At 33.8% G+C, this 17,213-nt stretch overlaps 1 protein-coding gene across 1 annotated transcript; it reads left to right on the top strand.

The window, feature by feature from the left end:
• The first annotated feature begins 1,207 nt into the window (after positions 1 to 1,207).
• LOC115957266 (heat shock cognate 70 kDa protein-like) lies at positions 1,208 to 10,948 on the top strand. The gene is made up of 3 exons (XM_031075468.1): positions 1,208 to 1,338; positions 4,920 to 5,066; positions 9,324 to 10,948. The coding sequence occupies exons 1-3, from the start codon at positions 1,263 to 1,265 to the stop codon at positions 10,946 to 10,948; spliced, it is 1,848 nt and encodes a 615-aa protein (XP_030931328.1). The 5' UTR covers positions 1,208 to 1,262.
• The last annotated feature ends 6,265 nt before the right edge of the window (positions 10,949 to 17,213 follow it).

Below are 17,213 nucleotides of genomic sequence, written 5' to 3' on the forward strand. Positions count from 1 at the left end.
AATTGGGGGAAGCAAATAATAAACAATAATTAATAATTTAATTAACCAATACATTATAAAAGACAAACAAATTAAATTATGTTAGACTAAATAACAATTAATTATTTTATAATTAATGAAAAAACAACAAATTATAATTTATAAAAGACAAACAAATTAATAAAAGAACTAAATAACAATAATTAATAATTTTATTAATATTTCAAATGAACTTATAATTTATTGTTTATTCTTTTGCTGAAATTATGTATTTGCTTGTTTTTTATTGTTCTTGTTGTCAATATATGAATTGATCTTTTTATTAGATTGTGTAATTTATTCTTCTTAAGAAATAACCTAGAAATTTTTTTAAAACCGCCACTATCTCGGTGGGGATCACTCTATGGCTGGCACGAATGGATGGGTCTGGAAATCCGTGTGGGCGCTCAATACTCCTCCAAAGGTAAAAAATTTCCTACGGAGGGCTTGTTCTAATATCTTGCCTGGACAACTTACACAGAAAAAAGTTGCAAATAGAGCCTCTCTGTATGGTGTGCCACCAACATAGAGAAACGGTATGCCATGCTCTTTGGGAATGCCCCTTGGCTCGTAATGTGTGGAGACTAGTCAGTGGTAAGATTCAGACAAGCGAGGCAGGCTACCAAAAGACGAGATGGAGCGATGGATGATTGCTGCATGGGCAATATGAAGGGCACTTAACAAGTTTTGTTTTGAGGACTTCCAGCCTAGACCTGAAACTATCATTCGCGAGGCTATGTCCATTTTGCATGAATATCAAAAGTTAGTGGCAAACCAACGTACACATTAGTTGTTTGAAGGGATAGGTGTAATGATGTTTCTTGATTTTTTTCTTTGTCCCGGGTGTCAGGCTAGTATGTGTAGCCTTGGAGCACATCAGGACTCTTACAGCTTTGTACTTTTATCTCATTATTTTAATACAAATTTTACCTTTTCAGTCAAAAAAAAAAAAAATTTTTAAAAGTGGAAAGAAGGAAACTTCGAGGTTACGGGATATACCTTGTCAAGAAAAAAAAGAAAAAGGGCTTAAGGAAATTGTACCGTCTTTAACCTTTCATGGTCAAAAGTGTCTCATGTATACTGCTTTCTTCTATTTCGTTTTGCATTTTTCTAAAAGCACCCGCCCATGTGCATGTTAAGTATTTAGGGCCTTCAACCTTTCAGTTTTAAAGTGCGCCATAGTCTACTTTCATCTACTTTAGTTTCGATTAACAAAAGTCTTTGGGCTTCTATTCCCGACGACAATGTCCGACCAAGGAGAGGGTCCGGCGATAGGGATCGATCTGGGAACGACGTACTCGTGCGTAGGACTGATATTGGGTCGGGTCGGATCGGGTTTACTGTGACCCGAAACCCGACCCGACAGAAATTGGGTTTAACTGCCTTAAAACCGACCCGACCCGATTTTTCGGGTCGGTAATCGGGTCGGTTTTCCGGGTCTCGGGTCGGGTCTCGGATTGGACTTTTTTTTTTTTTTTTTTTTTTTTTAAATGGAGGGCTGATGCAATTGGAATTATACCAGGCCTGACAGAATTCCAAGGTAATAATGATAAGCCCAATTTTTCATAACAAAACCAAATAAGCCCAAAGAATAATTTTACTATTTAAGCCCAAAGAACCAAAACCTGCATATCTACACTTGGGCAACGAATTTTTCAACAAAATCAAATAAGCCCAAAGAATAATTTTACTATCTAAGCCCAAAGAACCAAAACCTGCATATCTACAATTAGGCAACGAAATTTCAAGGAATATTGGTAGATTGGTAGATACAATTCAAGCATAGAAAGTCTGCAAGTTCAGGAACTTACAGCCAAAACACTCAACACATACACATCCTTATTCAGCCAATATTTCCTAATAACTAGTACAAAAACCTGCTATCAACACTGCTGTTCCCATCAAAATAACCATCTGGGCTCCCAATGTTTTGATCAAAACAAGGATATAATTAAAAGAGAAAAAGATTGAAGATTCACCTATTCAAGTCTATGGCAATAGCAGAATTGCCAGACACATTAAGATGAACTTTCAGGGAAAAAACAAAAAAACAGAAAAGAATATCTTGAAGTAAACCAAATAATACAAAAAGGGCCAACCCACAAACACAAACAAAGAAGAAATTTTTAGACATCTCCAGATCATTGAACATCAAAATTACAAGCTAAAGTAATTACAAAAGAGCTTCCATTTCCAAACTCCAAGTGAAAGTTGCTCCAATATTTTCCACCTACAGCACCAAAGGGGAAAAATCAATAATAAACAAGTCATTTAACAGAATTCAAATTTCTAAGATATACTCATATCCCATTCAACATAACTAAGATCAAAACAACCAACCAGATCAAGAAAAACAATACTCACTAACAAGATCAGTCAAGATTTGTAATAGTACTTGATGGTGAAGGTGATGCTGCTGAAGGTGAAGCTAACTTCGCTTCCAAAAAAGCTTCAAAACATTTTAGAACAACAATATATATTAAATTCCAATTAATGTACTAACAAGATATATTAAATTTCAGTTAAAACACAAGTTAATAAATTTTAAGAACATTACATTTTCCATAATCTTCAAATAGCTCAACATCATCCATGGCTTGTCGAAGCGAAATTTGCACTAAAGATTGAAGCCAATTTTGAGTACATATAAGAGATTGTACCATCTCAGGAGCAAGTGAACTACGGAATGGGTCTAGTATACGTCCTCCCGTACTAAATGCCGACTCAGAAGCCACAGTAGAAACAGGTACAGCCAACACATCTCGTGCTAGTCGAGATAGTATACTATACTTATTAGTATTATACTTCCACCAAGCCAGTATATTAAAAGTTTTGTCATTTTCCCCTTCAATATTCTCCATTAAGTATTTTGCAACCTCATCTACACACCCAACAGGTTGTTTTCCTTGCCTAAAAGCCTTGTATTGAGAGGCAATAAATCTATCTGGATCATCATCATCATCATCATCAACATCAACACTAACACCTTCCATCCTTGATATCTCACTCGCACTTTGTATAGACACATATGATGAATGAGTTGAATTATAATGCTCATACAAGCGTTTCAATACACTTTCCACAAGGTCAGTGATAACCTTAGCAGCATTCTCCCCATACAAATTTGATAAACAATAATTCAAATAATCTACCTTCTTTCGAGGATCAAGCACCACAGCAACATATAAAAGCACATTTCCCTTCTTTGATGAATCCTCCCCGCTCCCCCAATACTTGTCAAACTTCTCTTTCATTGTTTTTGCCATTGAGTACAAAAAATGGTCCTCACTCCTAGAAAAGAGATCTATCTTTCTTTTAATCATATATATCTCATCAAAGAAAGCATTTGATGTCACATACAAGGAACCTGAAAACCTCTTTGTGGCATTATAAAAAAGTTTCAAAAACTTAACAAATTTTCTACAAGTCTCCCAATCATCCTCATTTGGAGGTCTCCTATCATAGTTCCCATCCCGAAAATGTAAAATATATTCAAGATCTTCATATTCCATCCGCTTGAATGCATGTTCAAACTTTTCAGCATTTTCCAACATTTTATAGGTAGAGTTCCATCTAGTGGCCACATCTAAACATAGAATAGCCTTTGACTCTATTTTCATTTTCTCCACACACCTCTTGAAGGTTTGTAACCTATTTGGAGAGGCTTTCACATATCTAACCGCATGACGCACCCTATCAATGGACTTATTATGATGTTTTAAGCCATCGGTCACAATAAGATTCAGGATGTGAGCACAACACCTCACATGAACAAATTCATTCCCTAAAACAGTACCTTTCCACCTATTAGTAGCTTCTTTCAAGTAACTAATGGCTACATCATTTGAGGAAGCATTATCCACCGTCAAGGTGAAAATCCCCTCAATATTCCACTCTTCTAAACAAGATTCAACCATTTTGCCAATGGTTTTCCCCTTATGGTTATCAACAATACAAAAATTCAAAATTCTTTTATGTAACTTCCAATCATCATCTATAAAATGACAAGTAAGACACATGTAATTAAAATTTTGTATTGAAGTCCATGTGTCAGTGGTAAGGCAAAGCCTACGACCTCTCAAGGCATTTCTCAACTTATCCTTCTCTTCAAAATAAATCCGACTCACATCTTTAGCTACCGTGAAGCGAGATGGGATATTAAAATTAGGTTGGAAGACATTACAAAACCTTCTAAATCCTTGATTCTCTACAAACCTAAATGGAAGCTCATCCAATATGATCATTTCAGCAAGAACTTTTCTACCTACAACATTTGTAAAAGTCCTAGGCACTAGATTTCCCTCCTCTACATCCTTGGACAATGGGTCTTGTCCATCATGCAATTCATTATAAAGATATTCAGGACAAATGGGTGTATGGTTTTTTAAATTAGAAGTCCCATAAATTTTGCTATCAGCCATGTACTCCTTGCTACAATATATACATCTAGCCTTAGTTCTACCTTCCTCATCTATAAACTTCTCAAAGTGGTCCCAAGCCGTTGATGGTGATTTTCTTTTATTAGGATTAGAAGAAGATATCACCTGCGGTGGACGAGGAGGTCTCATGGTTGGTCTTGTAGTGGCAACATTAGGTTGTGTAGGCTCCATTGAATCCATGACCTAGTACCACACAAAACAAATCAATCATTAAACAATGCATTCACAAAAGAAAAACATAGAGATGTATATGTATAAAAGCATAATCATTTGTTTATAGTTCTATTAGAGCAGTAGCAACTATTACAATTCATTAAAAAAAAGAAAAAAAAAAGAAACTCAAGAACTCCAAACACTTCAACTGATAGAAATTTACATAATCAAAAAATGAGTCATGTTCAATGTCTTAGGCAGCCTACTGCAATGTCCTAATTCTACTTTTCTACGAGTCGTGCGTGGCAGTGTGGCAAAATGAAAGAGTAGAGATAATAGTTAATGATCTGGGTAACAGGACCACTCCCTCCTATGTTGCTTTCACTCCGATAGAGCGCTTGGTAGGTGATGCCGCCAAGATTCAGGTCGCCAGGAACCCCACCAACTCCATCTTTGGTAATCTTCAAAGTTTTTATTTTTATTTTATTTTTATTTTTTTAAGCACTTAGTGTTATACTCCTCCATTAATAATAATAAGGTTATTCGTGAAAATAACTTTGATCACATATATTGTTAGCTCATCGCATGAAAATAATAATTCCACATATAACATTAAAAAAATTCCACATATAAAAATTCAAAAGTTATATGTGGAATTATTTTTTAGATAAAGTTATATGTGGACCCAATCACAATTTAGATAAAGTTATATTTGGAATTTTGATCCCTTAGAATATACAAAATTCAGACATCTAATTTGATCCCTTAGAATAAATTGAGAAAATAAATCAATCTAAAAGTTTTAAGAGTATAATTGTATTTTTTTATTTTTTTTTTGGTATTCTTGTTAGTAAGAGATTTATATATCATAGATCAAAAAAAAAAAAAAAAGAGGTTTATCTAAATATACAAAATTCAAATCGTGAATGGTACAAAATGAAAACTGAGAGCTAAACAATACAAAATTTAGTAAGAGATTTATATTCTTGAATGCTACTTATTTTACTGAAAACTGAAAACTTATTGCTAAAAGTACTATAGCAAAATAATTTATAAGCTAACTGATTTTTTGGGCTGAAAGTACTGTAGCTTTAGTTGAACAGTAACATGAATAGTACAAAATAATTCATCTGCGTTTTTCATGTTTTTGTGGGGTTTGTGAACAATAACGTGGGACTCAGGAAATTTTCAGCCAAATGTGCAAAACTTGGATGCAAAACACTATCCAAACACTCACCTAATTTAACTTGTTAGAATAAACTGAGAAAACAAATCAATCTAAAAGTTTTAAGAGTATAACTACAATTTTTTTAAAAAAAAAATTTATTCTTCAAAGTGCTTAAAATTTGGGTTTATATTTTATAACCAAAGTTCAAAACACTGAGGATGCTTCAGCCTTTAGGGATTTAGTCCAGTATAAGAGCATTAAGTTTTTTAAAAATATATTAATTTATACAATTATGGGGCCCAATAATTGAATTTCCATGAGAAAAGACAAAAAGAAAGGTTAAATTACTACAAATTTTACTACAAAATGCTAATAATTTGATATGATAAGAATGTGATTAGTGCCACTGAAAAAGTAATAAATAATTATATAAATTGATTTTTTTGTGATGGTGATATATCATCTTATTTGACTAATATGGTAAAATTTGCAATATACGTAAAATTACTCAACAAGAAAAGAGACATAAATAGTGAAATGAGTGAAAATAATGAAAATGAAAAAGAAACTAGAAAAATGGATGAAAACCTGAGACAAAATAAAAGCTACTTTAAAAGAATAGTAAAATAGGTGAAAAAGTTAGGTTATGTTTGGTAACAATTTTTGTATTCTATTTTCAAAAACTTGTTTTTAAGAATATAAAGAAAAACATTTTTTTTATTTTATTTTTTTGTATTTTTGAAATCAAAAATATATTTGGTTAGTTGAATTTTTTTTTTAAAGAGTTTTTTAAGAAAAAAATAGAAAATACTATAATATGTTGTTACTAGAATTTGAACTCTAATACTAACTCATTAAATGAGACAAATTCATTAAATTAAATCTATGTTTTCATTGACTTTTGAAAAATAGAAACTAAAAACAGTTTTTTGCATGTTTTCAGTTTCTTTCACAAATTGAGTTTTGAGAACGATTTTTGTTTTCTGTTCATTTTGGGTCACCAAACAAGTTTTTTAGTCTAAAAAATATAAAATTGTTTTTGGAAATAGAAAATAGGGGGAAAAAAGTTACCAAACATACCCTTATATTCTTTGATATGTGAGGGAAGGTTTTTTTTTCCCCCTTTCTTTTTATGTTGGTATCATTGTCTATTTTTCTAGAGTGGGAGTCATTTATTTTCTATTTCTAACCATGTTAGGGAGGCAAACTACTTAAGTGCAGAAGAAATTGAATGAGTGGCAATTGGCCCCTCTCACCCTTGGCTCCACCTAGTCTCAATCTAATATATTAATTTATTTTTTATAGTTAGAAATAATATCAAACTATATTAGTTTAAATTAATTAAAATTCACCATTTTTTTTTATAAGTAAACAAATGGTACAACAAATTTCGAATAAATTAGGTTTGATCTTTTTTATAAATTATCTAATTAAATTTTATTTATTAGTACTTATTGAATTAATATGTATCATATATAAATAAACTTTCCCCTGGAGCATAGAGATAATTAGTATCCTAACACTAAACAAATTCTGATTTTAGGTTTAATAATTTCTAATTAAATTAGGAAAGATCCTTTCCACAAATTCTCTAATTTAACTTGTTATTTATTAATAGTACTTTTTTATTATTGAATATTAATAGTACTTATTAGTTGAATGTCTCATATATAAATTTTATTTATCAAAGTTTTCCATGCATTAATTGATCAAATTAGTGAATAATTTAAAGCAAAAATTGAACTTATTTTCCGGACGTTTCTAGTTATTCCTTTTACAAAATTAGTTTGCACTCAAATATTAGCCAAAAGATGCAGGGGTTATTCAACTTAATCGTTGTAATATGTTTGGATGAGCTTATTATTATTTTCCTTTTTATTTTATTTGAAATTAAATTACATAAAAATATATCTATACTTCTGTTCTTTAATAAAAATATAACTTTACTTTTTCTTCAAATGATAAATATATTACTATACTTTACCTAATTAATTAATTAATTAAAAAACCCCACAAAAAAACGAACTTGCCTGAATATCTTTTTTTTTGGTAAAAACTTACCTGAATATCACAATGTTTTATAGCACTCATATTCACCATTTTATAGGCGACAATCTCATTCAAATTCTACCACGCATGGTGTTAAAAGCTATCAATTACGGACAGTTTTGGCTTTATAAATTGTAGTGAATATGAGCTTAATTAAAGTTCTATGTTACAAATTTCAGACATATAGTATCGATTTAAATTAAAAAATTTCTAGGTCATTAGCAAGAGCTTAAGCTGCCAATTTTTTATGTTTTCTAATTATACTTATATATATATATATATATATATATATATATATATCTATGGACAAGAAATGAATAATTTATTTCTGCTCCTTAGAGCACCTGCATTAGATGTGGTAAATGTGCCAAATGCCAAATATTTGGCACATTTGGCACACCAAACACAAAAAATCCCCTTTATCAGATGTTCCAAATGCTATAATTTTTGTAACATGCTATAGTATCCTCATATATTTGCCACTATACGGACAGATGTGGCAAATGCTTTTATTATTTTTGAATTCCTCTTTCTTTCTCATCTCTCCATCAGTCTCACTCTCTCACCCCAATCCTCTCCTCTCTCTCACACCAATCCTTTCCTCTGAACCCCAAACCTCACTGCTCTTCCACGCCGACGTCGAATGGTTGAGGCAGTTGATGGGTTGCGGAGGATTTGGTTGAGGCAATTGGGCTGGGTGTCGGCAGAGGTGGGTTTCAATTAAGCTGTAACTAGGTGTCAGCGGAGAAGGGTTTTTGATTGAAGGCGGTTTTTTTTTTTTAGTGGGTTTTCAGTTAAAGGTGGGGCAGTTGAAGGTGAGTTTTCGGTGGAAGGGTTTTGGGGCGGTTGAAGGTGAGTTTTTGGTGGAAGGGTTTTCAGTTGAAGGTGAGTTTTTTTTTTGTTGGGCTTTCGGTTGAAGGTGGGTTTTCGGTGGAAGGGGCTTTCGGCTGAAGGTGAGTTTTCAGTTTAAGGTGGGGCTTTTGCTTTGGTTGTAGTATCAATGGGTGGTGGTGATGAAGGTTTTGGGTTGGTGATTGGTTGAGGCAGTTGATGGGTCGCGGAGGATTTCGCTGGGGTTTGGTTGGATTTGTTTGGGTTGGGGTTTGGCTGGGATTTGTTTGGGTCGTGGAGGATTTGATGGGTTGTTTGGGTTGGGGTTATGGTTGTTTGTTGTGGAATTTGGCTGGATTTGTTTGGGTTTTCTTTGAGTTGTGTTTTTGGTTGTGGAGGATGCGGTGGTTGTGTGGTGGTGGCTGTTGGTAACAGTGTGATGGTTGTTGATTGTGTTTGATGAGTTGTAAATATTATTTTAATGTATAGAATTGAATAATAAAACATCTGATAAATAGAATGTTGTAAAATGATGTGGTAAAATAATAAAGTAGACCTTTGGTGTGGCAAAATGGCATAAATTATGCCACAACTGCTATGGATACTCTTATGCTTTATTGCTGTCAAATCATTTTTTAATTCCTTAAAATGGTATTGTCATGTAGATGCGAAGCGATTGATTGGTAGGAGATTCAGTGATCCTTTAGTTCAAGAAGATATTAAGTTTTGGCCTTTCAAGGTCATTTGTGGTTTTCATGACAAGCCTATGATCGTTGTCAACTATAAGGGTGAAGAGAAGCACTTTTCTGCGGAAGAAATCTCATCTATGGTCCTTAGAATGATGCGTGAGATTGCCGAAACCTACCTGGGCACAACTGTGAAGAATGCGGTTGTTACTGTCCCCGCCTACTTCAATGACTCACAGCGTAAGGCTACAAAGGATGCTGGAGGCATTGCAGGCCTGAATGTCTTACGTATAATCAATGAACCAACTGCTGCAGCCATTGCTTATGGTCTAGACAAGATTGCAGATAGCAATGGCAAGAGAAATGTGTTGATTTTTGATTTGGGTGGTGGTACTGCGGATGTCTCACTACTTACCATTGAAAAGAGTGTCTTCCAAGTGAAGGCCGTTGCTGGTGACACTCACATTGGAGGTGAAGACTTTGATAACCGAGTGGTAAAGCACTTTGTTGAAATATTTAAGAGGCAACACAAGGTGGACATTAGTGGGAATTCCAGAGCTCTTAGAAGGTTGCGAACTGCTTGTGAGAAAGCAAAGAGGATTCTTTCTTCTGCAATTGAGACTAGCATTGAAGTTGATTCTTTATATAATGGTATTGATTTCTTTTCAACTATTACCCGTGCCAAATTTTCAGAACTCAATATGGATTTATTCAAGAAGTGCATCGCTATTGTGGAGAAGTGCTTGACTGATGCTAATATGGATAAGAGCTGCGTCCATGCTGTTGTTCTTTCGGGTGGTTCTTCCCGAATTCCCAAAGTGCAGCAGTTGTTGCAAGACTTCTTTGATGGGAAGGAGCTTTGCAAGAGCCTTAATCCGGATGAGGCTGTAGCTTATGGAGCAGCTGTTCAAGCTGCAATCTTGACTGGTATAAGAAATGAGAAACTGCAAGACCTCGTGCTCTTAGATGTCACCCCTCTGTCCCTTGGTGTAAGTGTTAAAGGAACGGAGATGAGTATTGTGATTCCAAGGAATACCGCCATTCCTACTGAGAAGGAGGGGTACTACACTGTCTCTGACAACCAAACTTCTGCATTAATCTCAATTTACGAGGGTGAAAGAGCAAGAACTTGTGATAACAACTTATTGGGACAATTTAATCTTTCTGGTATTCCTCCAGCACCCAGAGGTGTTGCTAGAATAAACGTTTGTTTTAATATTGACACTAATGGTATTTTGAATGTTTCTGCTAAGGAGATGACCACTGGTGTAACGGGGAATATCACCATCACTAATGATAAGGCAAGACTATCCAGTGAAGAGATTAACATAATGGTCCAGGACGCAGAGACATACAAGGCTGAAGATGATGAACACAGGAAGAAGGTCAAGGCTAAGGACGCTTTGGAGAGCTATACCTACAACATGAGGAATGCTATCAATAATGAGAAGATTGGCGCCAAGCTTGCCCCTAAAAGTAAGAAAGAAATTAAAGATGCTATTGAACAGGTGATTGAGTGGTTAGATGGCCTCCAGCTCGTGGATTCAGAAGAGTATGAGGGCAAGCTGAAAAAGCTTGAGAGCATCTGCAATCCCATCATTTAGAGAATTTATAGATAAAAAAAAAAAAATCGAGCAGCACCTCTCAACAGTGCAACATATGTTAGGCCACAAGTCGTGTTACTAGTGTGACTATTTCGACTTTATTTGTCCAGACCTTAAACTCTATTATTTTCTTTCTAATTTGTCCTTGGTTGAAAATTTTTGACTTAATTTCTGGTTTGTCATTTTTATGTCCACTGATATGGTTGGGCCTCAACCTGTCTAGCTCGAATGTGGATTAATCCCAGTAAAAGCCCCAGTTTGTTTGAATTTTAGAGTCTTAGATTAGATTAAGAAGCCATATGAATTGATAAATGGTTAGCTCTGACTCTGCTCATGGAGAGGATAAATTGCCCCTGTTACGTAGCCTTTGTGAAATGTAACCTGACCCTGAATTTATATTAAAAAAAAAAAAAAAAAAAAAAAATCTAGATTCAAGGATATGAGAATTTTCTTTATTGGTTTTGAGAGAAATAGTGGAGAGCAGCGGATCCTGAATCAATCCAGATACCAACACTGGGATTTCTATATTCTACCGGAAAGTCTAAGTGAGGATCATAAGTTTGTTTTGCCATAAAAGACAAGGAAGGAAACCTTAAAATTTCCCCTCCCCACGTTTTCCTTTGCAAGTTGCAACTCCACTTGAATATCCAGTAGTAATTGAAATAAGTTAATAAAAAGCAAACTGTGCCTCCGAAGACAGTTCTTCATGTACAATTTTGTGAAAATAAAAGATGCAATTTTTTTTTTTAATCACTGAAGAACACAGAAATTGATGTCGGAGCATCCTTATGCAGGTGCCGTTAGGTTTTAATTTGGTAAATGCCTTGTGACATATTAAGGGTTGTATTTCAATGTGTATAAGCAGTGTAATAGTCTTTTACAATATTTTTTTTGAAGAAATTGAAGACAAGCAAGCTTGCACAAGTAAGTTCTAGATTGCTCAAGCGATTATTATTCGAGAAACAGAAATTTCGTGTGACACTCACAGGCTATTCGCTTGAGCAAGTTTCTTGGGTTTTTTTTTCTTAGTGCAACTCGAAGACTATTTTTGAGTTTTTACAATATAAATCACATGTTGCGCGACCTTTAAAAAAAATGGTGGCCATACTGAGACCGATACCAGGGATAGAACTAGGAATTTGTCTCAGGACCACATATATTAATTAAAAAATTTTAATCATGTAGCATACAAAAATTAAATCTCAATATAAGATAGCATTGCTTTGTCAACAAGATTTTGTTTGCTTTGCAAAATAGTTTGAGTGAGGGAAGCCCCCATGAATTTTGCCAAAGATATTCTATGCATTGTAGTACATGCTTGCTATGCCTAAGGTGGATAACACCAAAATGTTTGCCACATGAGATTTTTAGTCCATGAATAGTGACTTACCAATGGGACCATGATATCATAAATCATTGAATCATATAAACATGCTGATTTAAAGTCTAATCAAGGCTAGCTATTCTTCTGAAAATGTATTAAGAGATTAGAAACTTCCTTGAGGACATGGCTTAGAAGGCTTAAGAACATCTCCACGCGTTGCTTTAGCTAAAAACCTTGCTCTTTTGGTGGATGCTCTTGATCTTATAATTTTTTTTTTTTTAATAACTTTGTAGCTATAATAAGCTGTCATTTTTTATAGTTTACTGTAGTTTGGATGCCAAATTTTTTAGCTTTAGCACCATGAATGCAACATGCATTTTGTTGTTTATGGTGCTAAAAATAACTTTTTAGCAAATTAAGAGCATCACTGTGAACGCTATTATATTAGAAATTTATATAATTCTTCAAATTTTTTATGTTTAAATGTAAATTAAAATGTTTGTTGTGAGTGTTTTTCTTTTTAACGGAAATGTTTGTTGTGTAATCATTATAGAAATTTTAGAAATTAAGAAGAAAAAGAATTAAAATTAACACATCACCTATATGTAAATTTATACATTTTAAATGTGGAAAATTATTGAATACTCACTACAACAAAGCTGACTTTTTTCAAGGTTCAAAATCCTTACATGTACAACCCTTAATATATAGGTTATTTAAGGGTCTCTTAACCCTTAAATTGATGTCGGAGCATCCTTATGCAGGTGCCGTTAGGTTTTAATTTGGTAAATGCCTTGTGACATATTAAGGGTTGTATTTCAATGTGTATAAGCAGTGTAATAGTCTTTTACAATATTTTTTTTGAAGAAATTGAAGACAAGCAAGCTTGCACAAGTAAGTTCTAGATTGCTCAAGCGATTATTATTCGAGAAACAGAAATTTCGTGTGACACTCACAGGCTATTCGCTTGAGCAAGTTTCTTGGGTTTTGTTTTCTTAGTGCAACTCGAAGACTATTTTTGAGTTTTTACAATATAAATCACATGTTGCGCGACCTTTAAAAAAAATGGTGGCCATACTGAGACCGATACCAGGGATAGAACTAGGAATTTGTCTCAGGACCACATATATTAATTAAAAAATTTTAATCATGTAAGAATAGGAAATATACAAAATTCAAAAAACAAGTAATATATGAAATTTTAAACTAATAATTTTTTCAAGTATTAGCAAAAGAGAAACAAAATAAAAGCCACAAATAACTATTTCTTAATACATTCCAACTCAATCATATAATATATTAAAATAGAACTCAATTTTTTTTCTTGAAAATCATTTATGATTATTTTTGTACAAATTTTGTAACAATTTCAATATTTGAAGACAAGCAAGATCGCTCAAGTAAGTTCTAGATTGCTTGACTGCTCGAGCAATCATTATTCGAGAAACAAAAATTTCATGTGACACTCATGGTCGCTCAAGCAAGTTTCTTTGATTTATTAAAATAGAACTCAATTTTTTTTCCTCAAAATCATTTATGATTATTTTTGTACAAGTTTTGCAACAATTTCAATTTTTGAAGACAAGCAAGCTTGCTCAAGTAAGTTCTAGATTGCTCAACAGCTCGAGCAATCATTATTCAAGAAACAAAAATTTCATGTGACACTCATGGTCGCTTGAGCAAGTTTCTCAGATTTTGTTTTCTTAGTACAAGTCGAAGACTATATTTGATTTTTTATAGTTTACACTTTGTGTGGGTCCTTTTTTTTGGACAGTACCCAAGCCCAAGTAGAAACAAGGATCTTGGGCCCTTTACTTGTTATTTGGTGGACTGGGCTTGGTTCATTGCAGTTAAGTGGGGGCTGATTACAAACCAAGTTATGTGCAAGTCATATAAAGCTCCTCAAGGCAAAAATGTGATTCCTCCTAAGTAATAAAATACCATTATAAGTGTTTTAGTGTCATAAAATGACCCTTTACTTTTATGAGATAAGTAAAATAAATATTCATAATATTCACAATGAGAAGGAGATTGAAATAGAGTATTTGAGGCTTATCTTTTATTGTGTGAACATTTAAAAGAATTCCTTCACTTGGTACTCCGAGCGTAATATCGTGGTACCCCGGACGTACTGATGTGGTACACCGGATGTACTAGGCTTGTAATCCCAAAATACTAATTCTTTGAACTATAAGATCTTTCTCACTGCTTATTATGCAATGGAGTTTTGTCCTTTCCCTTTACCTCTATAGGTCCTGCATAAGAACACACTATACAATACGCAAATCTTCAAGTAATTGTTAGTTTCTTAGATTAGGATATACATTTTAATACATATACATATATGTAAATAAATCTCATGAGAATGAGTTAGCCACGAGGATCCTGACCCCAATTCTCACAGACTTAGTACTTTTGCACAAGACTTGTGGGATTTGGAACTTAAGTCCAAGTGACTTTGTTTAGGCATTGCCTTCCAAGATAGTTGGAAGAGGAGGATTTTTGTGGGAGAGAGTGATATTTGATGTGTGCATGTTTTTGGCATATGTTTCTTTGGAGGTTAAGTGAGATTTTGAATAATCTCAAGGATATGGGATGAATTCCTACTCCTTGGCTTTCTCTCATGTTTTGTCCCTTTTTTCTTTCCCCTCCCTTGCTAGGCTTTTAAAACTCTAAGAATATATCTTTTGAACCTCTAAAATCACCCTTTGAATCCCCATTTTTCTCCCCCCCACCCTTTTGCTATGTCTTAGTGTTTCTTTTATAGTGGACATGGTCTGGTATCCCGGGTGAGGACATCCTTGGTCTGCTGGATAAAACCATGTCCTCTAGAACCTAAAAAGGTACATTGGGCAGAGGTTTAGCTTATTTAGGCAATTATAACTCAAAAAGGGATTTGGCTTTAGTTATAAATAAAAGATTCCTTCTTGGAAAGTCAAAGGAGAGGGTGGGCTGCTTAGTGTACTTGATGACAGCTTTAGTTGAAAATGACAATTGAGAGAAAATTGTGGGGAGGTGTCATGCACATAGGGGAACTGAGTTTTCCATTGGTTCATGCATTCCAAGCAAATATATGAACCAAGAGAAACCTTCGGGACCCTCCTTTCACCAGAAATCACTCCCCTACCGACCAAACCATTTCTCCCTTACTATCCACTCGGGATCCCACAGGCTTGGACCATGGTTACAAAGATAATACTTAGTTTTTGTTGGATTTTTAATGGCTTTTTGCATCTTGGTTTTCCCATGTGTTAGCCAAGGTCCTCTTCTCAAGGCTTCAAAAGGATACATCAAGGTCCTAGGGCCTTGATGCTCTTCTTGCTGCATATCCTCTAATCGAGATCCTTGCTGCATGTCCTCTGGCCTGATCGGGATCCTCTTCTTTTTTCTTTATTATTATTATTATTTCTTTCTTTTTTCCTTCTTTTTGGGACTTTGGGCCTTCATGGTCCTTCTTAACTTCATGAATTATGTCTTCTTTTGTTAAGACCCATGGTCTTTCTTTACTTTTCATGGAATGAGCTTCCTTGTGAAATTTTGGTCCTCAACATTAGCCCCCCGAGCTCGTGGGTTACCTGTAGCCCACGTGCGAGAAAATAAATTGTTCTTGGACACTTTCCTAGTTTGTAGAACCAATGTGTATATCAAACAATTCTTAAGGGAAACTCCAAAGGAATTTCTACACTTCCTTCATGGGATGAACTAACATGTTGCGAAAGATTAGAATTCACCTTCATGTTAGTATTAAGATGTAGATTGGTATTCAACAAATCAACTTTGTCAAACTAACAATGATATATGCAGATATATATGTATAACCAAATTATATTGGTATTGCATTTGATGCCAAGAGTATATTTCTAGCACTATTGTTTTTGCTAGCAATTCTAGGATATGCTTTTTTGAAAGTAGCATACAAAAATTAAATCTCAATATAAGATAGCATTGCTTTGTCAACAAGATTTTGTTTGCTTTGCAAAATAGTTTGAGTGAGGGAAGCCCCCATGAATTTTGCCAAAGATATTCTATGCATTGTAGTACATGCTTGCTATGCCTAAGGTGAATAACACCAAAATGTTTGCCACATGAGATTTTTAGTCCATGAATAGTGACATACCAATGGGACCATGATATCATAAATCATTGAATCATATAAACATGTTGATTTAAAGTCTAATCAAGGCTAGCTATTCTTCTCAAAATGTATTAAGAGATTAGAAACTTCCCTGAGGACATGGCTTAGAAGGCTTAAGAACATCTCCACGCCTTGCTTTAGCTAAAAACCTTGCTTTTTTGGTGGATGCTCTTGATCTTATAATTTTTTTTTTTTTTAATAACTTTGTAGCTATAATAAGCTGTCATTTTTTATAGTTTACTGTAGTTTGGATGCCAAATTTTTTAGCTTTAGCACCATGAATGCAGCATGCATTTTGTTGTTTATGGTGCTAAAAATAACTTTTTAGCAAATTAAGAGCGTCACTGTGAACGCTATTATATTAGAAATTTATATAATTCTTCAAATTTTTTATGTTTAAATGTAAATTAAAATGTTTGTTGTGAGTGTTTTTCTTTTTAACAGAAATGTTTGTTGTGTAATCATTATAGAAATTATAGAAATTAAGAAGAAAAAGAATTAAAATTAACACATCACCTATATGTAAATTTATACATTTTAAATGTGGAAAATTATTGAATACTCACTACAACAAAGCTTACTTTTTCCAAGGGTCAAAATCCTTACATGTACAACCCTTAATATATAAGGTTATTTAAGGGTCTCTTAACCCTCAAAATAAGATTTTCTTAAAAATAAAAATAAAAAAACCACAATCATGCACAAAAACCACATACTACAACTAAATATATCAAAAGTTCAATATATACAACCAAATAAAAATACATCGTCCAATGTATACAACCAAATACAAAAACATCAAAAGT

The sequence above is a fragment of the Quercus lobata genome, chromosome 8 (genome assembly GCF_001633185.2).
Source record: "Quercus lobata isolate SW786 chromosome 8, ValleyOak3.0 Primary Assembly, whole genome shotgun sequence".
NCBI lineage: Eukaryota > Viridiplantae > Streptophyta > Magnoliopsida > Fagales > Fagaceae > Quercus > Quercus lobata.

Coding starts and splice junctions, on each gene's coding strand:
- LOC115957266 (XM_031075468.1), top strand. CDS start 1,263: ATGTCCGACCAAGGAGAGGGTCCGGCGATAGGGATCGATCTGGGAACG. Junction 1,339..4,919: donor GTGCGTAGGACTGATATTGG/GTCGGGTCGGAT, acceptor CGTGCGTGGCAG/TGTGGCAAAATGAAAGAGTA. Junction 5,067..9,323: donor CCCCACCAACTCCATCTTTG/GTAATCTTCAAA, acceptor ATTGTCATGTAG/ATGCGAAGCGATTGATTGGT.